This window comes from Corvus kubaryi, unplaced genomic scaffold (genome assembly GCF_017639235.1).
Source record: "Corvus kubaryi isolate FWS band 111438036 unplaced genomic scaffold, C.kubaryi_AGA036_p1.0 134, whole genome shotgun sequence".
In the NCBI taxonomy this organism is placed as follows: domain Eukaryota; kingdom Metazoa; phylum Chordata; class Aves; order Passeriformes; family Corvidae; genus Corvus; species Corvus kubaryi.
The window spans coordinates 3749071-3773741 of NW_024580668.1; the positions used below are offsets into that span (position 1 = coordinate 3749071).

At 42.4% G+C, this 24671-nt stretch overlaps 1 protein-coding gene across 1 annotated transcript in view; it reads left to right on the forward strand.

Moving 5' to 3' along the window:
• Positions 1-9046: 9046 nt before the first annotated feature.
• The window catches only part of PHACTR3 (phosphatase and actin regulator 3), a 99936-nt gene continuing 84311 nt past the window's right edge, over positions 9047-24671 (forward strand). The window contains exon 1 of the mRNA XM_042045887.1: positions 9047-9325. Within this exon, the coding sequence (XP_041901821.1) occupies positions 9223-9325 (103 nt within the window). The 5' untranslated portion in view covers positions 9047-9222. The remainder of the gene's footprint in view (positions 9326-24671) is intronic.

A 24671-nucleotide genomic window follows, 5' to 3' on the forward strand; every position in this document is an offset into this window, starting at 1 on the left:
GGAAAAAGCCTTTCACATCATAGTTCACCACACCCTGCTTTGGAAAAGAGACAATCCCGTAGTGCTCTCTAGTGGCTGCCAGTCAAAAAACCTCTGCAGGCTGCACTGCAAGTTTAAAAATACATAGAATTATCAAAATATTCGGTTGCCCCTGTAGTCAGCCACGACTGCCTAGGGAGAGAGCAGGCACCCGTGTTTGCATTAGCCGTCTGCACTGCCCAGGGCTTGTTCTTCCCTAAGGACTCAATTCCACAACAGGGCTGCAAATATTGATGTGCTTGAAATTACATGGAATAAATTTAACACATTCGATGATGATGAAGTGTACGAGGTGTCTCAACAGTCGGTATCAAAAAGTGGCACCTTCTGACTCTTTAGCAAACTCCAGCTGTGCCAGATTTCTTCCTCATCCTATAAAAGGTGAAGGGAAAACCATTCCCTTCTGCTCTATCTGGACTTTGCAGTTGAGACAGGCACGTTGCAAAATGGGTGCCTATTTTGGGCTATTAAAACTCTCTCACTGTGCTTAAAACACAATTCATAAACCAAGCCTGAGGCCATCAGTGCTGGTATAAAACCATCTGCGCAGAGACAATAATGCTCTGCCCACAGTAAGTGACACATTTCATAACCACTGCCAGGTTACACTGCTTTTGTAAATTGTCTTACCACTAATAAAATTGTCCGTTGATATTTGTTACTTCAGATGCATAAGTAAAGGATAGATGGCAAAATTACCCTTTAAGATAATAAATTAATTCCTAGGATAGCTACATCAAGAATTTCCTCTGTCCAGCAATGTTTTCTCAGTGGATTCTCTCAGCTCCATCAGACATTTACTCAGCTAAATAAAGAACAAATTGCTGAGTGTAAAACCACTACCAGGGGTTTGCAGTACCATCCATTAGCTCCAGGATTTCCTTGACAGCACAAAGGATTGCAGGCTGCCAATGATAATTAAATAGAGCTCCCTATGGTCTTAAGCAGAGCTCCTCATTGCCCTGGATAGGAAAATGCAGGTCAAAACCCAAGAGTAATAGAAAATGGAGCTAAACCTGGTCCCAGGAACTGCATTTTTCAGAACTGGAAAAACCTCTGTAAACACCATGTAGATGACACTTGCCCTGGGTAGAATGCACAGGCTGTGACATTCCTGTAGTGTCAGCTGATCTTCTACTCAGGAAATCCAGTCAGAGCCCACATGAAAATTTCAGAAGTACATACTGTGCCGTTCAGATGCACATATAGAAGATCCTTACAAATGGAGAGAGAGATTGCTTTTGATGACTTCGGTTCGTAATGCATTAATAAACAGAATTTCTGTAACAGCCACGAAGCCAAGGGAGAAAGAAGACTAAATGTTAAAATAATTCATGACTTCTGAACGATTTGGAAGAAGCAAACTTACTGGCATGATCTAATTGGATTTATTTCCACTTTCTAGGAGAGGGGAAAAAACAACATCAGCAAAAAACCCCTGTTTGCTAGTTCATTAAGCAAGGGTATAATTACCTAATTATAAATACCATGGGTCATACAATCCTTAGCTGCATGAACATCCATCTCCATACAACACAGAGGCTTACACATGACAAGCAAGATTTCTAAGCAGTCATTCACGTACATAATTAATTGCATATTTAGCAAAAATTTGTGTTCCAAGTCTCTGTATTGGGTTAGAATAAAACATTTTTACACTACATGTTAATAAAAAAAAAATCTAGTTGTGCAACTGAACCTCAAAACTTGAAGGACTTGGTCTTGCAGAATGATTTGTAGGAGAGAAAGGTTTAAAGTATCTGTGTGGTTCACAGATTATGTTAAACTGATGTTGGGAATTCCTTTGCAATGCATTTTTTTGTGTCTAGCCCTAAGAGGATACATTTGTATAACAACGAGGGGCACATGTTAGGGACAAGTGAAACAAACGGACTCTTTGTGGCAACCACCTGATTTTGGACTTGACTGGAAGAATTTGCCAGACAAGGTCTGCACTTTACTTGTTGGACAAAGATGTTGAAGGATTTATTTCCAAAATGCAGAGTCTGAAGGTGTTCGCCTCATTACAGTCTAGGCTGGTTGGAAGCAAGGCTGGCAGAATGTTTTTTACAATAGAACAGCACAGAAAATTCCATGATTACATTGTTCTGACTTTGTTTATGACAGTGTCCATCTCCAGCCCTGAAGTCATGGAACAGAAGATCCATCTAATTCTGTCCTGGGATAACTTTGCAGGTTAAAGGTTTGCTGTTAGGGCTGTTCCTAGAAAAACTACCACTGCCTCTGTCCATGAAGGGAGTTGTGATGGAGCTGCTGAGCAGCCTGACCTTCCAAAGCTCACAGCAAGATGGCATTAAAACAGCACACTGAGCTGCAGCCCAGAGGGGAGGGGATGACCTAAGATATCCTGCTGCCATGGCAACATCCACAACTGGCCAAAAAAACGATACTTAAAAAGTAAACCAAGTTAGCTGGGTTTTTGCTGAGGAATGGTTTCTCAGATGACTCACTGCATCTGCAAGAGAGCAAAGCACAGCCTCCCCAGCAGTGATCTTGCTGCACATCCACATTCTGCCTAAAAGAGGATGCAAACTACTGCATAAATCCTTCAGCTCTGAGGGAGCAGTAACTTTACTGTGTAGCAATGGCATGAAGTCCTAGTTTTCCTTAAAATTAAACTAGAAATTCCAGAAATTTATTGGTAGCTGTTCAGCTTCCCTTCCCAAGTCTTGTTTTGGGAGTTGGTGAGCAGGAAATTGAATAGACAGAATCACCCCAAAAATTAGTGTGTCCAGGCAGATAAAAACCCAACACACAGGAGCACTCGAAGAATGAATATGTAACACAAAGTCACCACAGCATTTCTCCCAGGGGAAGCTCAAACCTCAAGCTTTGTATCAGTTCTCACTGCAGCTCCCTGAGTATGAGACCTGGAAGTGCTGGCCATGACTCCTGGGCTGTCATGCAGTGCACAACTTCAGTCTCAGAACAGAAACTGCTCTGCTAACTTGGACCTTGCTTATTGGGAGTTCCAAGCAATTTGATCTTTCATTCTCTCGTCTTCAGCTGCTGATCAGCTCTAGACTTCCTGTATTTCCTTCCATGACTTGAAGCCCAACTGAGGTTGTATCTTCTGAGAAATGCTCATAAATCCTGATTATTATGGTCTTCACTGGATTTCAGGTCCCAAAGAATTGCAAACTGTGACCTCCTGAAGGAAGCACAGCCACTTGTTTCATCTGTCACTGGCCCCAAAAGTATTTTAACTCTCCAACAGCTGTGTATTGTGGTCAGAGTGTGAAACATCACCTGAAGTCCTGTCTTACACAAAAAATGGAGTGACAATAACAAAATACCATTGAAGTAAATGTATTAACATGAGTGGAATCAGGATTTTGTCCTGCAACTCTACATCAAAGACTCGTCAGCTCTCATCTAATTAGCACAGAGCACTACTTTTCCCTTTCCACCTCTGCTGGCAACTGAATGATCTTCACTGTTTGAATTAATTTGAAAAATTTATGTGTCAAAATTATTCCAGATTTGGCAACAAGATGAGATCTGAATCAGAATGTACTGTCTGAATGCAATACATAATAAAAAGAAATGACATCTCTGATCAGGCTACAAGTTATCCAAACTTATCTCTGAAGCAAAAATGAGCTGCATTGCTTCTAAAACACAGACTTGCAAAGAAAATCAGAGGTTTTTCTTTTTCAGAGGCAATTTGTTTCCAAATGGAATTTAAGTGCTCCAAATAGTTATTTAAAAAGTCTGGCATCTTACTCTGCATTCTTTTATATTTACAACCAACAGCAGTTTCTTGGAGCTATTTTTACTACCCTGAATTCTAGAACCTGCAGGACTGATGTTATAAATGTAACAAGAAACAGCTCATTGGGGTTTTCTGTATTCATTCATTAGAGCTTGCAGGGTTTCAATTACCCCCAAAAAAGGCTTTCAGACCCTGCATATCTGCAGTTGTTTGTAGTTTTGGGTATTTGAGACCATGGAATACTTTGGGGATGGAAGCGAGAATAAGGAACTTCTGGCCACATGCCTTCTTAAGAACACAGGGCCTGTAAAAAACCAAGATATTCCATATACAAGAGTATTAATTCCCCAAAATGTGGGAAGGGGAGGGAGATTTGAACCTGCAATGGAATTTATATATACATCCCTTCTCCTCAGACTTCCCGCAGCCTAAGGGGAACAAGAAACCAGAGAGGATAATGAGATTCATCCCTTCAAACTGGCACAAACAGCATTTATGTGGCACATCACCTGGAACCTTGCTGGCTTCAACAGAACCTCAGGAATCCTCCAGTGATCACACGGAGCTGCCTTTTCCTTGCTCCTCATGCACAATTACAGTGCTCAGGGACCAAATCCCTGGAGCTCTCTGCTGGCCTTGGCATGTTGCACATACAAGTTCACTCCCCACACACGGGGCTGTTACTATTATAGGCTGCATAATTTGAAATAGGAGTAGAGGTTCCCCTCCTTATCATCACAGCATAGAAGGATGTGAGCAGAGCTGTGTGTCAGGGCAGAGAGTTGAGCTGAGGGCCCTCCTTTACAATTTTCCAGGCCTCTTCCTTTCCTGTTCCTTCACCTGTAAAATGGACATGAGCACTGGAACTGTGAAGGAAATCAAATGTGAAAATCAGCTGGGCCATTGCTAGAATAGCTCCTGACTATCAGAGATACTCAATGTGCACATGAGGCCCCCAATAAATGAGCCCCTGACACTTACTCATTTTTTATTTGCTTTCAGTAGTAGTACTTTGGAGAAGACGCATCTCAAGTCTTTGTACTCACAAAGTTGTGACTGCTGGATGATATTTTATCTCTTCTCAGTGACATGCATTTATGGTCTTGACAAACGAAGGCTCAAAATAGGCTCTGTGTCCTCTTTACAAAGAAAGCATCTGAGAGGAAAAAACCCCCAACAAAGTAAATAGAGACAAGAGCTTCTTGAGCATGGGAATGCTCATCTCTGTTACGGTGAGCACGCTGAGCTACAACAAGCTGGCATAAAAATCTCAAAAACTAGGTTAAGACTCACAGGCAGCAGAACAAATGCTTTCTGTTGCTGCATCTAAGAAAACTGCTCCTAGCCAGGCTATTTGTGCCTTGGTCATCAAAACAATTTGAACATGAAAGCTGATACTGTCAATCCAAATGTACCCTGAATTCATTTTTCTAAATAACAACACAAAACCCCCACATCAGTGGTGCTCAGAGATCACATGTAGGCTTCAGATTAAGGAAAATGAGGCTGTTTAATATTCTGCTGATTCGAGAAAAACAGCACTGACGTGACTCACCTCTTTTTTCTCCCCTCAGAGGATCATTCCTTTCTAATACAAGTTTGGATTTCTCTTTATATAACCAGTTCATACAACAGGCCTTCAGCTGTCTGTCAGAGAGAAAACAAGAGAAGCAAATCATCCATACCATTTATATAGTTGCATTTAAAAAAAATATATATCAAGGAAAGTCAGATCAAATGGACATGTGTTGGCTTGGCTGTGGACTATGCATCAAAATAAAATTAAAAAAAAAGTATTTTCTGTGCTCCTTGTGTGGATATTTCATTTGAAGAAGTATTTTCCTGCAACTGAATGGATGCCAATTGCAGAGATATCTGCTATTAAGGTAGAAAAATTTCATCATAACTTTTCATCATAAAAATAAAGGGCTAGAAATCCTCTGAGAGATAACTAAAGAGATCAGATCATTGCACTTTCCGGGAAAATGCTGAAAACTTGTTTACCACAAGACTGCTGTAGTGAGAAAATAAACCAAACAAAAGGAGAGTCATGTTTCTACTAACACTCATTCTGATCCTGCAAATAGTTTTATTTGCAACACAGAATCATATGAAGTCGTAAATGGAAACTTGAGGACAATTTTTCAGGTGCTTTGTACCCACAGGTAGAACCAGGCTTATTTTCATTCCAATTTCATTCAATTTCAGAGAGATTTACAATTCAGTATACTTGGAATACATTAGTTAGTGCCTGCCTCCATCAGCTTCTATTTACTTTTGTTTAAAGGCTCCATTCCTTTTGGTGCTGGTCTTTCAACATGAAGACAAGACTTTGCCTCACATTTATTTTTCCCTCTCCAAAGCCGTGCCCCAGAAGGAATTCAGAGCCTGCTTTAAGGTAAGGAAGTACAAAGTGCCACAGATACATCATCATCATCTATGAAACTCGAAAGTAAAAGACATGCAAACAATCCTACTTTTAACAGGAGATATTATTTAGCAACATAAATTTAAATAATTGCATACAATTATATTTTCTTTTGGCACCCCCTCTCCCCAACATGATGATGGCTCATTTGGAAAGAGCAAGGTCCAGGGGCAGCTCCATCAGCTGGCATAAACCACACCTGGGATTTATTCTGAGACTGAGCCTCTTGATGCTTGGTTTGTCAGGAATGAGAGAAAATGCTCTTTAACTAAGTCAAAACAGCAAGGCAGATTCCAGCCCTGTTTGAGTGTATTCTACCACACAATATTTTAAATCTAAAGGAATCCTAAAAAGTGTCCTCTACAGTATGGGAGCTGGTTAAAAATACATCCCTCTCATCCTGTGTGCTTCTATAGCTACTAAAGATGTCTTGGAGATACTTTCTTGGGTTGCAAATATTTTAATATATTCAGTCTTGTATGAATGCTTAAATCTGATATGGAACTTTTCAGTCCTACATTTTAAACACGAAATCAGTGTCATTCTTCATCTCAGAAGGCAGCTATGTGGATTAGTGCAAACAGACTTTCAGAGAATTCACTAGAAACCATCAGCATTTTCTAGCATGACCTATAAGCTATACAGAGAAAAACCATTTAAAACTTGCTACTTCCTCTCCTTTTAGGACTAAAAATAGATTTGGCTCATTATCTCACTTGGCACCTTAATGTATTCCATTGCATGATAACACAGATTAAACCACCACACGCTTCTTTTTCCTTAGGATCTACCTTATGCACAGCAAGAGGGGAAAGTGCTGCTCATTGGACCAGGAACTCTTTGATATTTTACTTTAAACCCTTTGCTCAGGTTCTGTTCTCAGGACAATATTCCCACTTGCTGTTGGATGCAGCAGCTCACCCCAGCCACAGGCAGACGTCACCCCAACAGCCACACTCAGGCCTTCCTCAAATGGAATTTTGGATGAATTTTCTTATCAAGCTCCACCATTAAATCCACGCCCACAGGCTTTTTTCTTTCCCCAGAAGGTCAGTAAATTAACTGAATCTCAGGGACACGTAGCCCAAAAGTGACTCCCAGATCAGATGTGTGCACACGTTTAACTTTGAAATTCCTGCTTAAAGGAAAACATCAAGCACATGGCTCACTGTGATAGATCTGGGTTAAATCCCCCCAAACACAACAAAGACATAACCCCACATAACCCCCACAGGGCTTTGTTTGCCCTGCTTTCAGCAATGGCCAAACCTCATCTTCTTTATATAAGAGAAGCAAAACGTTTTCGACATATTTACGTGAAAACAGAGCGAGGCTCTTCTCAGTGGTGCCAAGTAATAGAACAAGAGGCAATGGTGAAAAACTGATGCTTAGAAAGTTTCACCTGAACATAAGGAAGAACTTCTTTGCTGCGCAGGTGAGGCTGTGTAGTTTCCTTCATTGCAGGTTTTCTTGACCTGTCTGGACACAGCCCTGTGCTCTGGAATGACCCTGCCTGAGCAGGGAGATCAGACCAGGTGACCCCGCTGTGGTTCCGTCCAACCTGACGCATTCTGTACTCCTGTGTGTGGGAATAAAAAACTGCATTAATGGAAAATTTTCTGATGCAAGTATTCATCCCTAAAATTTTGCCAACTGGTACCTGTCTCACAACAGGAACTTGGTCAGCTGTATGTATAACCACTGCTCTTGAGTCAGCCCAAGAGGTGAGTTATTTCTTAGCATTAGTTTCACGTAAAGCCAAAAGCAAAGTTTAAAGCAGGCTCCTCAACACCGCCCTGCTGAAAACACGAGGGGAGAACCCCCACAGTCCAGCAAGCACTGACCGAGCACTCTAAAGGACTTTCCTCGGAGAGTGATTAAAAAACATCCCTGGTTTTACAGGCTAAAACTTCAAGAAAACCGGGCACAGACCAGCATCTCCTCTGCCGGTACCCTGCGCTGGATGGGCAGGAGCAAAATAAAAATCCATAAAAGCAGTTATTCCCCTTAAATTCCCAACCAAGCTATTCAGTTGGGAGCATCCCGTTCCTGCGGGGCAGGAGTTGGAGCATCCCGTTCCTGCGGGGTCCCCGTAAGACACCTCCTTTGCCACGAGGCCCCCGCCCCAGCCCAGCCCCGCCGGCTTCGCGGAAGCTCCGGCCGAGCTGCGCGGGGGTGCCGGCGGGCGCGGAGCGATTCCCCGCTCGTCCTGCCCAGGGGAAGCCCCGCGGGACACCCTCCTCCGCCAGCCCCGGGGAGAAGCGAGCGGCGGACACCGAGCCCGCGGCCGCCCCGGTGCCGGGGGATCGCGCCGCTCCCTCCCGCGGGGCAAAGGGCCCGGACGGACGAGACAAGCAGCGGGAGGGCTCGGGGAACACGGGCGGGTCCCGCACAGCGGGGCGGAGCGGTGAGGAGGTGCGGTGAGGAGCCGCGGGGCGGAGCAGGGAGGAGCGGGGCGGAGCAGGGAGGAGCGGCCCCTCCCCGCGGGCCCTCCCCGCGGCCCGTGACGCCTCCGGGCGGGCGGGACCCCGCGCACCTGCGGAGCCCCCGCCTTTGTGCAGTGCAGGTGCGGCGCCCACCCCACCCCCCCGCCGTGACGTCAGGCGGGCGCTCGCGGGGCACCATGGGAGAATCCCAATGTTTTCCAACGGATGCGCTCAGCAGCGCGGCGGCTTGAGGCGACTCCGGGAGCGGCGCTCGGGGGGGCGTCCCGGGAGGGGGCGGCGGCGGCGGGGGGCCGGGCCGGCGGCCCGCGCCCCGGCTCTTCCCCACCCCGCCAGGCGGCATGGCCCACCCCCCTGAGGCGCCCGGAGCTGCCCCCTGAGCGCCCGGAGCCGGCGGAGCGCCGCGCCGCAGCCCTGCCGACGGCGCCGGGGAAGATGCTGCCGCGGCTGGTCCTGCCCGGCTGACGCCCCGCCGCCGCCGCCGCCGCACCCCCGTCCCCATTGTCCCCCGGCCGCCGCCGGCTCCATGAGCGCCTCCTCCTCCCCCCTCCTCTGAGCTTCCCGCCCTCCACCTCATGGCTGCATCGGAAGAAGGGACCGGCTGCTTTCTCCCGCGAGGCAGGTCGCAGAGTGACCCCAGCATCCTCACCGACCCCGCGGGCCCCGGGGAGCACCCAGGTAACGGCTCCGCTCTCCCGGCGGCGCTCGGGGCGGGCCGGGAGCATCCGCCAATTTGCAGGGAGCCGGTCCGCCACGGGCGGGCAGGGATTGGGAACATATTTCCTGCAGTAGGTGCCGAAATGGTGCAGCGGTTTAGCTCCAAACGGGATTAGAGCGGAGCGCGTCCCGCGGCTTTGCCATCGCGGCGCCCGTCCGCTGGGTGAGCGCGGGGGGCGCGGCTGGCGCCGGGTCCTGGCCGGCCGGGGGTCCCCGGGGCCGCCGGCAGCGCTCGACCCGGGCTCCCGCAGAGCTAATTTATGACTTTGGTTGGGAGGGGGAAATGAGGGCTAATAAAGCAGGCTGTTTGCATGGGATCGCCATGGAGACAAGGGAAGCAGAGTCATAATTAAACGCTTTCTGCCCACAAGAAGGTAATTTTCACTTCATAGGGAGAAGCGTAATCTCCTTATGAAGTGTGGGCACAGAGGGTGGTGCTGAGGGGACACAGCCCAGTCGTTAGTATATAAATAGAATATTGTGATTAGATTTTTTTTTTTCTTTAACAATGGCTAAGGGTGTTTTCATCTTAACTTCACTTTGAGGAGTAATTCTAAATGTCTGTTGGTGGTGACTCAGTAATTTCAGATTGTCAGAATCTAAGCAGTGTTGAGACCTTTAGGAAAAAAAAAAAACAAATAGCTACATCACTTTGATGTGATGTGATTGCACAGAAAGGCACAACAACAAGCTGGAAGCAAAGGGTAAGAGCCAGTTTACTCTCAGTTTCCCTGAATAGATGATGGTCACACAAGAGCTGTCAGGTTTCTTTATGAGAAAAGGAGTAATCAAAACAGCGTAAAGACAATGAATGACGTGTTTATCGTCACTGCCCACTACACCGAATTCTAAGCCTAGAAACAGGTTTAGGTTTTGGGTCAGGCAGTATCAGCCTACAGGAGACAATCCCTGGATGCAATTTCGGGTTGAACTTTGCTCCCCTTTCTCAGATTACTGAGTAAATAAAATATTCCAGGCTCTATTCATACACCTGCTATATTGCTTCCTTCTGAGCCAATGAGGATATTAATATTTGTATCTATTTTATGTTCTTCTGTTTGTTTGCCTTATCAAGCAATTCTGAGCACATTAGTCTGGAGTGAAATACAAATTAAATTAAGGCAAACAGTGGATGATTTATCCCTGATTACCAACTGTTCCGATACCCTAAGTGAAGGGAACAAAGGACTCTTCTAACGTGAACTGCTCGACTCACTCCCAAAGGGGCAATCTTGACTGAAAGAGGAATGTATGTTCCTGCCATTTGATTTCTGGAAGCAGAAGTGACTAATGAAAGGAAGGCGTGTGCAACCTCAGTTTTAATTCCTCTAGATTATTTTCCGCTAATTAATTCTTTTGGCCTTTGTGAGATACACAACAAAAAAAGTACAGAACATGTCCGACAAATCGACAAAGATATAAACATTGTTGTGCTTTTTGTTAGGAGAAGGAACTGTCAATACCAAGGAGCATTTTTTCCCCCTAATAGAGACTCCATCAGATCAGCCAGTGCCCCATTGCATGGCAGAAGCTCTACTGAAATGCAAGAGAAGGTGTCTTTTGTGTATTGTGCTCTACATACAATATGTGGGGAGAAACAAAAGGTGTTAAATACATACGGTTTTTGTCCAGGTAGGTACATATAGTCAGTGATTAGCATGTTTGGTAAGCTTTTCAGGCTTTAAATTTGTTCATTGAATAGTATTGAACATCTGTATGCTTCCAGATGATAATAAAATGAACCTAAGTTGCTTAATTTAAATAAAATTTTGCCCTTCAATGTTGTGAGTAATCATTATGAGCAATTTCATACATTTGGCTACTTAAAAGTCTGGAATACAATTTATATTATTTTAAGAATTCTGCTAGATGACATAATTGCAATTTATCTTATTTTACTGTCCTGCAAAATAATTTTATCATTATCATTATACCAACCTAACCATCCATAGACTCTAAGTCGAAAGACAGTCTTTAGGAGTGGGAAATGATATGTCCAAAGTTTATGTTTACATCCCAACCCTGCTTGCAGACAAACCAAGTAGAGAAATGTGAACATGTAGGATTCTTTGTTACTCTAAAAACGAAATTAATTTTTATTAACATTTAAGTGATGTGTTTAAATTATACAGACAAACAGACCAATACCAAAATAGAGTGTAACCATAGGATCACTACAAAAACCATTCCTATTTTACCTGGCATTTGAGTGATGCCCTATCCCTACTGGAGATGCACTCTTGTTTTGGAACAGCTTTTTGAATGTGTGATGGGGTCGGGGATTATTCTGCACCAACTCATTTGGCTGTGCCTACTGAGGAAAGGATATTGACGTAGGAAATGTGGTAATAGATGAAGCCAGCCTGGACTCTAAAATTTTTTCTGGTTATGTGGAGTTGTTTAAAGACATACTTATATTCCTCTTCTTGACCTGTACAATTACAGTATTTTTTTTGTTTAGCCCAGCTTTATGCATGGAAGTTTCAGTGCCATAGCTGAGAGTGTAGAGCTGGCAGCATAAAGATTTTCATGTATGTCCAAAGGAAATCCTGTGATGCAGTGCTTCATTTTTCTTTCCCTCCTGAAACACCAGTTTAACCAGTATAACTGACCCATCACAGCAGGGTTTGAGCCTCACTGGCTGTCTCAAAATCTGCTCTCACTGGACCAAATCATCCCTTTTTAGCTGATCCTGAGCAATATAAACATCAGATCCAAGGAACACGGGATGAGCACACTGCAGATGGCGAGGTTCACCTTCCCAGTCCTTCATTTGCAATTTTATGATGAACTATTGCTTGGGTGAAATGTCAAAGGGAGTTTCCCCATCTGAGAGCAGAGCTGAAGTTTGTTTGTGAGGTTTTTGTCGTGTTTTGTTCATTTTTAAAGAGGACTCTGTCTTCATCCAGCAAGAGCGTGGAATAACTCAGTAACTGGCTGGTTCAAATAGCCTTAGATGCTGATTTTTGGGAAGTTCTGCACACTCACAGTCCTGACTAATGCCAGCAGAAGCTGCAATTACTCCAAGCCTTGAACAATAAAGGCTTCATGATAAGGTCCTTTATCTAGTGTGCTTTTCCTCACAAAGCATTCACTGTAGAAATGAAAAGCTATTTTATAACCTTGATTTAGAAGAGCTGTAATCTTTACAGGCTACAGGGAATTTTATCACATATAAAAACTTACAAAATTACCACAAGCCACTACAATCTTACAAATATTCCTATAATAAATAAGATAAACAAGGTGTTCAGTAAACTAGACTTGGGACATTTAATAGCTGTTTTTTCCAAAACAGAGATACAAATTCACTGATTTAGATCCTTCACATGGAATTTTAATTAAACAGCAGCTCCTCACAGTGATCAGTTAAGATGACAGTCATGGTCTAAGAAGAAAATATGGACTTTAGATCAGGCTCTACTCACAAAGAGATGATTTCCTCCAGCATTTAAATGGTGCATTGAGGTCCTATTGGGAATGTAGAGAATACTGGAAATAGTATAAGAAAGATAAGAAGGAATGAGTGTTTCTTTGCTTTAATTGGATCACTTATTTATTCTCTCCTTTAAGATAAAATCATGCATTTCAGCCCGTGATTTAAGGGAACTATTTTATGGCCACTGAGCAGTATTTGATGAGAATTACTGTAGTACAACAAACACTGGGCTTCATGTTAGATTCTGTTTAAGCTCACTGTCACACTGAGTGAGCAAGCCTTGAAACAGGAATATGTCCTCAGTTTGGGAAACAGACATCAAAATACTCATGTCTTGCTTAACTGTAGGCTGTCTCTAGGCCAGGTTGTTGTTAAGCAAGTGAATTTCATCTTATTCATAGAATCACAGAATGATTTGGGTCAGAAGGGACCTTACAGATGATCTGGTTCCAACTCCCTGCCATAGGCATGGACACCTTCCTAACCTGATTACATAAGGTTGCTCCAAGCCCCATCCAACTTGGCCTTGAACACTTCCAGGGATGTCAAGAATTTCCTTATCTTATATGTCTTTCCCCTCCTCCACCTTTCCAGATAAGGATCAAGAGAGAAAGGAGCATCTCAAGAGAACAGATTTCAGTATCACCATGTAATTGAGAGACAGTTGCAGGAAGCCAAAATATTGCTCTCATTATATCCTTCCAGCAGTCACAGGGCACAGGGAAGATTGACAATCTCATTTGATTTGTATCATAAAAGGGAGGGGTGCACAGACTGAAGAAGAACACACCATGTCAAAACTCTGTATTACTTGAGGAGATACAGACAACCATGACAATCTGTGAAAACATCACCCCCCTCCCCCCCTTAATTTTGGGATAATCCATTTGAATTTGTGTAAGTACACATTGATGTCATCACGTTTTGCTCTCTGTGTGCTGCTTTTCCTTCCTGGCACCACGCAGTTAAGGAGTGTTTTTTCAGGATGGGCATTACTGAGTTCTCCAGCAGACCTTGCCAGTGGTCCACCATGTGTTCCTTGTCCTCCAGTGAGGATCTGTATCGAGGCAAGGAGCTGTTGTGGTGCAGGCAGTGGTGTTAGATGTTGTTAACAGCTCTGTCATCATAATTTCTTCCTGCCTGATGAAGGGGGGCTCCTCAGCCTCTACTCTGGTGTGGTGTGCTTCAAGACCTGACAAGTTAAAGCTACTGCAGAGTAGCTGTTCCAGAGGTACATGATTATGTCTATGCCAGACAGTAATTCCCTTTTTATTTCTATTGATACCGCGTGTAATCAGCAGCATTGTGCTCTGAATTAACTCCAGGGAAGAACAACTGCACAAGACTTAAAGCTCCTTCCTCACTGCTTCTAGTTTTCGTAATTCAAAAGTCCTGTAGCAGGCAGCATTCTTGTGAGTATTCTTCTAGGATGCTAAGAGGAGATGCTGAGATGAGAATTAAAGTGTTTTGTTCCTTTTACATCATCTCTCTTTGGGTTGGAGGCCGACCTGAAAGCCAGCAGAGCCTCACAGGCAGTGTGAAGAAGGACATCAGCTGTCCAAGTAACGGCGGGGGAAAGTTGTGATGCAATAAACAGCAGGTACAGGAATACTCTCTAATATGGCTTTTCCTTTCTTGTCTTCTGTTTTGAAGCTGTAACCTCCCCTGGGTGGACTGTGCCACTCCATATCTATCATTGTCTTCTCTTAACATTTTAGGGGTGATTTAGCTGCTAAAGATTTTAATTGACTCCTCTTACTGCCATATTTGTTCCTTGAACAAGATTGCTCAGTTTGAGTCTTGAGCAGTGTTAGGAGCCTGTGAGCCATTGGAAAGCTGGGCTTTCCCCCTAACCAGGACTGGTAACCTCAGTGATGTTGGAAGCTACTGGCAGGGGAGGTTTGGAAACTCAAAAACATATTGAGAGTCAAGTATAGTAGGTTTGGGCTGCAGGTGCTGGTATGAAGTGAAGGGAAGGCAAAGACAAACAGGAATACAACTGGAATCCACAGAGATTGGTGCCAGTTCTCTGAATCTGCTTGAGTCATCTTTGCTGCAAGTCTGTTCATTCCAGGCCCGTAATTCAGAAAATCTTCTAAGTGTGTGCTTAACTTCAAACATGTGCTTAAGATGCAGGAAATGGGTAGCAGAGGGAGGATAGAGAGAGATGCTGTGGGTGCCCTGCCTGTCATCTGGGCTGCTGCTTCATCCTTCTGCAGTCGTTTAGATCACTGCAACTTAAATCAGGGACTTAAATGCTTATCTGTGATGTCTTTAGTTGTTGCATGAATCTTTAAATTTGATCCTAATGCTTGAGCCAGGCCACCTATAAAAGGTTTGTGTTTGGTTTTTTTTTTTGGTTTTTTTTTTTCACCAGAAAGACTTTGGTTTCCATTTCATTTTTCTCTATCAAGTCTTTTTTGTTAACACAATTTGTTTCCCCTGCATCATATTTCTTCTGAAACAGAATTTTATCAGGTGTCCTACATCCTTTTCTATATTAATTTATGGACAAAATTAGCTAATCAATGCTTTTGCTCCAGTTTGTAACTGAACCCTATGTTTTGTGTATATGAAACTTAGTGATATTCTCTCACTCAAAAATTCCTATTCAACCAAAGGGCTCCCTGCAGAAAGTTACTATTCCACACCTGAGGGAGACTGTACTCAGGAATACTCAGTAGAGACTAGAAACGTGCAGGCTGTTAGTTAATATCCCATTTTCCTTTCCATTGAAATCCAAATTTAGGCCCTATAAAGCTTCCCAAAACATTTGCTATTTGTGTGAATGCAGAGTTGGAGGTTTTCAATACATAGCACCTGAAAAATCATCACCATATTACCAAATACTGCAATGGGAGTTATATTTTAAGAAATGGTCCACTGTGCTTTGAGAAGGTCTTTTTCTTCCTCATCAAATTCCCAGTCCCTTGCTGGTCTGATCCAGCTGGACCCGAAGTCCCTGTGGTGCAGAGAAACTTCACTGAAAGCACAGAACTCCCATTTTTTCTGTGTCCTGCAGCAGAGAATCCCCTCTTTCCTCAGCAGCCCTTGTCCCTGGCACACGACTCATCTCACACATGGCAGCTCTGCTCCAGCATTTTCCAGGAGGGGAGAATGATCTCTCCAGGTCTGGAGAGGAGAATGGGCACAGTGTACCCAGGAAGCTGCACAGGTGGGACTTTGGCATGGATTCTCTTGCTCCAAATGCATAATGTTGGTCCTGTACATATAATTTGTGTCAGTGGTGGGGTATCATTACACTCCTCAACACGATGCACACTTAACACAAACTGTTTTTTGCTGTTGCCTGAGTATTTTACTTACTGATGCTCAGTTTATATTTTGGGATTCAAGAGAGAGCTTGGTGAAGTTATGTTTTAGTGCTACTTTAGCAGAAATTAAATGAGGTCAGTTAATAAGTATGCTGTTCATGTTGAGGGGAGGTTTTAGGCTTTTCCAGGGTTTGAGTGTTCCCAGTGTTTGGAGATTTGCATTTAGCCAAACTTTAGAGTTCTGTAAAGGAAATACAGAGCTTTAATGGGGGAAAAAGTGGTTTAAAGTTGTCTTTTCTTCTAAATCCCAAGTTGACAGGTAGTCTGAGTGTTGCTGAAAAGACACTTAAACCATTAAAACCTCTTTGTCCAAGAAGTGGAAATACTGATTATACACCGTCAAAACCTAGGCTGGATTTATGAGAGTGAGGTCATCATATTGGAAATACCTGGTGGTTTTTTTATGTTTACCTTTGACTCTTTAATTCAGGCTTTCTTTTAAAATAAAAGAAAATCTCAAATTTAATTGCAAACCTTAAGTAAAAGAACTCAGACCTAATTTGCACACCTAATGACTTGTGCACACAAGTAGTTGCTTCTCTGTGCAAATAAGAGAAACTCATGTCTGTTAAATAATAAAAGATCTTCACACCTTAGCTATGAATGAAGATGGTTTAAGATTATTCATTCAGTTAATGTTTGCACCACACTTGGAAATGGAATGAGTTACATAATGCTGGGAGTCATGTTTATCTGGAAATGTAACTGGATATTTTAGTGAGTAGTTAAGTAACAGTGTTAATTTTTCCCAAAATCTTTAATTTGGGAACGCTGTTTCAAGACTGCCCAAGTCGTTCTCTAATGAATGGGCTACACCATTTATTTATTTATAACATGGGGTTTTTAAACCAAATTTATGGCTTTGTAGTTTTAAAATTTAACACATAGAATTAATTGCCCTCGCTTCTTTAAGCAGGTCAGGTCTATAAATACCAAGAGTAAGTAAAACTAAATATGATACCTTGATTTTGCTTCGAAATGTAGCCAGTTTGGATGCTAATACAATGGATTCTTTGTGCCCTTTAAATCCCATACTTTTGTTTGAAATTCAAGTTGATTTATGGCCTAATGTATACGCAATTTATACATGCCCCAGAGAGAACATCATATAGCAGCTTGACACAGGTCAATAGCTCCGTGCTTGAGTCTGCATAAATATTTCAGTAAGATGATCTGAATCAAAGGGTATTTTATCCTGCTTTCTGTAGTACAGCAGTATTCTGGGTCAGGAATGTGGACCTGTGGTTACAGCTGAAGGAATGCTTGTCCTTATGCATAAAGCACTTCAGAATTGTTCCTATCATGAAGAGACAGTTCGTGTGTTAATTTCCTTGATCTAGTTTAGTTTTTTTTAACATCCTCAAACTGTTCAATTGCTGCCTAACCAGCAAGTGGACATAGATCACTGCATTACATCAAACCAGTGAGGCCTTCACTGCTTTCTGAGGGCTGCTCCATCCCTCAGGCCACACAGTCTTCCCTGTGCCTTGTCCATATTGATCTGCTGGGAATGGCTGTCACTTTTCATTCAGTTGCTCTCAGAACTCTGCATCTCATCTCTCAACTAAACAGCCTGCACCAAGACTTGGGCTTTAATGCTTAAAAGAACATAAGAAATGCTGCACTGAGTCAGGACCGAGGTGTGTCCAGCCTGGGCCAGTGTTCTTGTCAGGGGCTGGAAGCTTGGGACAGGCTGGGAGCAAAGAGAAGGGTGGCTGAAGGAGCCCACATGAATTCCACATGAAATAGTCAGGGTCAGTCTCCTGTGCTGCCTTCAAATAACAGCCACAAGGGTTGATGCTTTGGGCAGGTTTGCTCAGCATCTTGGAGCAGTCCTGCTGTCTTGGAGAGCTCTTGGAAATCAGCCTCCAAGAGAGTTTCTTGGATCCTGCAAGTTCCTTTTTAATTGTTCCATCATGAATGAGATGAATCTGTGTGGAATGTTTAAATAGAGCGAACATGATAGAGTATGCAACACTGACTTAATTGGGTTTCTCTGAAGTTTATGCTTCGCAGATGGGACTTCTGTAATTTTGTAAGCTCTGCATTTAGGATAGAAGAAAAAAATGTAATTTTTTTTTTTAAATTAAAGCAGCTATGTAGACTGCGTAGCAGCTTTATGGGATTGCAGAAGTTTCAAGGAGAAAAACATCCTATTTTCAGATACAGCACTTCAGCTTAACTTCAGCTTAAATGTTGCTTTCCATGACAGTTGCTCATTTGACTTTGCTCTCTGTTACAGTGCCTAGAAGGAGAGAATATATGCTTACATTAGACTACCAACTAGGCAGAGAAAGCTCTAGTAAAAAGAAAATGGAGCCTAGTCTTCGACTCATACAAATTCTCCGCTTGTCCACCGTAAGTTTTAAATGCCTTGTTTCTTGTTTAACTCAAGAAAATTAATGAAAAATCAGAACTGACATAAACTGTGAGTATCACTTCAGGTTTCACAGGAGATACTTAACAGTGGAGAACTTAATAACACATCTTCCTGCAAGGGAGGAACATAAGTGAACTCCTGCCACCTGGGAATCTCCTACATTTGGGAACATACCAGAGGTTCCTGAGAATGTCCTATTTTGCGGTAAACTCCTGATACCAATTCAGAATGGAATGGCGTGATACAAAAACTGCCTATCCTCACTAAACCCTTGATTGTGTTTGATCTGTAATGGGAGCAAATATCAGCCACTGCCCGAGGCTGGTGCCTTGAACCCTCGCAGCAGTGGTGAACTTAACAGATGACATGATCAGATGTGGATTTTCTTAAGGCAAACATAGGGAATGTAAACTACAGCTGTCAAGATGGATAGCAGAGAGACTTCTTAGTGTTATGGTGTACATTTGTTGCTGTAATTCAACCAGAAGAATAAACCGAAAGGAAGCCAAGTAAAAGAGATGATTTTAACATGTAGAAATACAAAGGCATGTCCTTCAAAAATCCAGAATATTATGCATGAATGAAAATGTTTTAAGAAGGGGCCCTAACTAATAGAAATTTATCTTGTATCTTTCTTCTTCAGTCCAAGGAAGTATCACTGAAGGCAACATAGGCTGGTCTGGAAGACTGGCATTCCTCTTACCTCACTGGGTTGGTGCCTCCATACATTCTCCTGTCCTCATGTGACAGGGTAGACCTTGTTGCAACTTCTTTTTACTTTTCAGTCTGTTTTTTCTACAGTTCTTTTCCTGCCATCTAGTCTGAGTTCATTCTTGTAGCTAGCTCTTTTCTTCTGCCTTAGCAAATTCAGCAGCTCCTGCTCCAGAGGCCTTTCTCCCAGACAATTCTTGTGGAAATTGGATGGGTGTTATTGCTGTAACAACAGAGAAGCCAACAAAGCTGGCCTTCCTCCAGGTCCAGCATTTTCAGTCCTCAGTTCAATCTTAAACTGTTAAAAATCTCGTTTATGACTGAGGACTTCAGATTGGCTCCTCTGTTGTCTAATGAAGTGTCAGGCCGAGTGAACGCTCCTCCCCTAAGGGCCTCGCAGCAGCAGCTCTCCTGGGGGTGCTCTGGTGTGGAACCAAACCTGACCTCACACTCAGGCTCCTCACACTCAGGCTCTTCCTACGGGTAGCACTTTAGAGGGTCACTGGTGTCATTTTTCACCAACTCCACCCTTTGCTGAAAGTTGCCAGTGAGCTCCAAAGTTATTGTGGGTGACGGGAGATGAAGTGGTTAAACAGCCCTTGTTTTTGAAAGAAGACCCTGGGAGCAAAAACCCAGGAGAGGCTGTTTTCAATAACTTGTTCCATTTATATTTTTCTCACTCTTGCTCTCACAACACAACTTCTAGGCTTTATTCCAACATGTCAAGGGTCTCTAGTTCTACCAACCTCTTCTAAAAAAGCTGCACTATGACCTGGGGCATTACTCATCTCTCTTATTTGGGAGATGATATTTTATATAATCAGCTATTTGTGTTACGCACCTGCAGAAAATCTATTCTGCTTTGCACCCTGGAATTTAATATTGTTGAGTCACCTGGTTTTTTTTTTAGGATTTTAGACATATTTTGCAGTAGCTTTTTTTAAAAACCCAACAGTAAAAAAACCCCAACCTCCCCAACCCAAACATTTGGCAGTGCCATGAGCTTATGCATTTTCAGATCATGGTTTGCCTGGCTGCTCTAGTGAAATAATTATAAAAGAGTTAAGTTACTGATTATACTTTTAGTGGCTTAGACGTCATAAAATACCAGCAGAGAAATAAACTCACACTTTCTGAATAGAAAGTATGGGATGATGTTTTCACTCTATCCAAAAGGACAGATCTCTCAGAAGGAGGATACACTTCATATATATTTTAAAGTTTATTTTCTCATCCTATTAAAAGAAATGGAAAGCTACTTCTGGTGGGTTTAATTAATTAGTTTTTAATTCAAATTCACCTCCCTCCCTCAAGAAATTCCCCCGCAATTTGCCAGCAGAGCATTGCAGAAATCTCTTTTAGATCTTGGTAGCTGCTGTAAAGTTGTCTGGGAACAAAATCTACTTTTCAACAGATTAATCTAAATGTACATATCCAAGTAGGGAAAAAGTGGCAGTAGCTTCAAAACTTTCATTTAAAGTAGTTTCTTGAAGGAAGAGGAGGACTTTAGGTATTACATCATGGTTTATCAGAAATACTCATTTTTTAAACACAAGAAAACTTCTTTTTCCTGCTTTACATTAATAATCTGATTTTTAACCAGATATTATCTGTTAAAACGAAATCACAGGGACTTAGAAATATCTTTTCTGACAGAAAGAAACAAGACTAAGCTTATTAGAGCTGACGGGAATCGTGCAGTTTAGAGATTTTGTTGTTACAGATCATAATATTCTCATAATACAAGAGAGATTACAGAAATATGGCATAGACTTGTTTTGTCTGACATTGTAAAGAAAGAAAGACTTAAAGGATTAGTCTTGGTAACTTAGCTGTTCCTTTGCAGCGTATTGCAATATAATAGGAAATAATGCAGCGCAGATCCTGAACATGAAATAAAGCCTCTGGTCAGAATCTCGTTAATGCCAGAAATGATTTAAACCCAGCCAACAGCCCCAGTTTTCTGTCCCAGAAATGACAACACAAGATGTGATGCCTCTTACTCTAATGCTGCATAAGAGCATATCAGGCATGTGATTAAGATACGATTCAACACAACTAATTCCTCAAGATTCACTTCTCTTCATTGTTAGAAACCCAAGGACAGCACAAGAAAGTTGGGTTAGGTTTTAGATGGAAGCTGCTGCTTTGACAAGGAATGAGACGACTTCCTTTTCCAATGTCGAGAGGGATGGGCTAGGGAGGCAAAGTTAAATGTTTTTTCACTCAAGTAAGCTAAGCACCTAATTTACACATTCATTGGACACAAAGCATCACTCACTGTGCTAACAAATCACCATAATGAGGCATTTGCACACCCACACACATTTATACTCATGCTGTTGCTCAGCTTGCACCTGCAGTGGTGGTGAATAGATGTGTAATTGCATCTTGAGTTGTTGAAAGCAGGGCCACAGGCAAGGTCTGTATAGCTGGAGTGAGCGGCTGCCTTTTTGCTTCACTTTGCTGTGGTCGGCAGCTTTTTGGAAGCTGTTTTACCACATCAATCCTGCTTTTCTGTTACAACAGCTCTCAAAAGCTTTTCCAAGGAGCCTTACAGGTGTTGGCTTTGAGTCATGAAAATGTTGGGTGACTGCTCCAAGGGCTCCTGTCTCTTGCAGAGTCAGAGCACTGTGAGTCCCTCAGCTGATAGCAGCGAGGGACTCTGATAAGCTCAGAGCAAGGGCGAGGGCTAGAGAGCCAAAGTTCAGGCATGCCCAGGTCTTGCAGATAAATGGATTTGTGAAGAAGTGGTCAAAAAACTGGTGCTGCAAGATCCTCCTGAGAATAAGAAGTAATACATACTGAAATCGGCAAAGTTTGTCGTGGCAGTGCTGATTTCCTGCCTTACAGCCTCAAGTCAGATCTTACAGTCCCTTGATACCAGAAATCAGCAATCCCATCTTCAGAGGAACCACGAAAATGAAGTCCTTCCACTGCATTAAACATCCAAGCCATGTTCCAAACTTTAGATTCATGACTGCTGCTGTGAAATTTTTAATTACACCTTCTAAAGCCCAATTTTTTTGTTCCCTCATTTCTCATAGAGCATCCACCTGTGCACAAAACAAAACCATTGCTAACTCAGATGTTTTGTAATCTCCAGAAAAAGCAGAGAGACTCCTTTGCAGGCATTTTACCATTGCAGCAGCCTGACTGACCCAGTGCTCTCATCTTGTCATTTGGGTGGCTTTCAGAAGGTATGACTTCAAAGCTTCTGTTAAAAATAGTATGTCTGGAGTGGTTTTAAGTAGCTGTTTTATTTCATCCTTTTTCTGCCCAAAATACACTCTGCCTTCTGAGATGTGAAGAAGGCTTTATCTATTCCACTGCCACCTGAGTCTGCTTGAGGTGACAGCCTGGTTATTTAGGATGTTTGTGGTGACAGATGGGTTATTTACAGCAATTGTATCCCAAAGATGTACAAAGTATCATTTTCATACATTGTAGGCAGCTTTGGGATCCCAAGTATTGCATGCAAATCAGCAAATTCCAAGTGGCTCCAACCTCAGATTCCAATAACACTGGTGTTTGAATAGTAAGTATACATTTTTTAGAGTTTTGTCTGAAATGTAACAGTTCTAATGCATTTTTACTGAGCATTTCACATCTGTGTTTGATACCATCAGTTTGTTGGACTGAGGATAATGGGAACTCACAGTTGCACATCTAAACCAGTGCATCACTGTAAAACTATTTGCACAGTTTAAATGCCTGGACACTAAACTGTGATTCCCTTTCACGTCCTGTGCTATCATATAATCCATATCCATTGAAAATTGATTTGACATGCATAATCACTGTTTAATTGTAGTATCTCCTAAGGAGGCTGTTTTATAGAAGTGAAAATAAAAGCATAGGACAAGTATATGGTTTTCTGTTAATAAGCAAGTTATTCTGATTACCCTGCCCTAATAGCATAATTGCATTCTGGGTGTTCTGTGCTCAGCAATAACTCTGGTAATTACAGTCTATGTGTGGTCCAGGTCCTGGCAGGGGGCAAGGGGGTGGGGTTTGGGGATTTGCTGTTGTTGATGTTGTTGCTCAAATTTGAATTTTAAAAATATGTGCCCAGATTTTTCTGCACTGCAGCTATGGTCAGGCTCTAGGATAACCTCCAGGATAAGAGAGAGCAGCTATCAGGTTTTAATTTTTCATTTTTCACCATTGTTGCTGAAAAAAAACCCCAATTGTAGCCTTCATTGGTAGAGGAAGGTGAGAAAAGGAGAGGTAAGGAGGGGATGGCAGCTATCACCTGTTTACCTTTGTATTTTGTGTGTTTTCCTATCAACATATTGTGTGAAAAGCACAACCCAAGGGTATCTGGATTTATGACATTTTCTTTCTTCATGGCTCATGCCACTATAAATCCATCAGGCCTGCAGTCACATCCTCACAGTAGCCTGGAGTGATCTTAGGAGAAGCCAACCTCGAGCACCAATTCTGCTCCTAATATCCATATAGAAGAGGTTGCTGAAATTTCAGCTATATTTAGGACTGAATTTCAGCTGATGAAATACCACTATAACAGCTCTTTCTCCCAGAAAATGTAGAGCCTTAAATTAAGTCATTTGGTCATCATAAGAGATGAGGACAAAGCTTTTAAATCCAAGAGGATTTAAGTGTGGAACAGTCTTGTAGGAGTGCTTGGACAAATCTACTCTGATAGTCCTTAAGAAGTACTACATAACCATCCTCATTTTCCAATTTTTCCCACCAAAAATTACATTTACAGTTGTAATATTCTAGTCCTCATCTCTTTGAATAAGACTCCAGAAAACCCAACCCTGCCCAAAGTTTGGTCCCCCAAAAAAGGGAAAAGCCAGGCAATTACATATGTCTGTACCTAGGTTATTGCTAATGGGTTTAAGCAGAAAGTGTTCAAATACTCAGATCACAGACAGCATAAAAAAAGTGTTTGACAGCCCTAGGAGAACAGCCAAGGTTTGACAGGGCACAAATAACTCGTCCTGATGATGTGGCTAAGTCCTGATGGGAAGAGCAATTTCATTGCTGTTGCATGGGGAATTCTTGTTCCGTAAACAACAACCTCAGTTCTCCTGGGAATACTGCAGTCACTTCAGGAAATAATACAGCTTGCCATTTGTTAGTTCATGATATGCACTTTGTTTACTACACAAGAAGAGATTTAATGAAATGGCTTGGGGTTTGAAACAGGATTTTTCAGCTATTCATAATTTTGTAGCTGATTTAACCATTCACCTGGAATTGTGATGCAGAGCAAGTAATTGCACACGCTAATGGCAATTACAATAACTAACAGGCATAATGAAGTGTTTTGCATATGTACTTGTGGGATTTTTGTGCATGCAGATCATTTGTATATTTTGTACAACTTTTTTCATTGTATGTAAAAGGACTCTTTTATATGTGGTTGCCATGCCTATTTTATTCAGGATATTAAATGAAGAATTCGAAGAA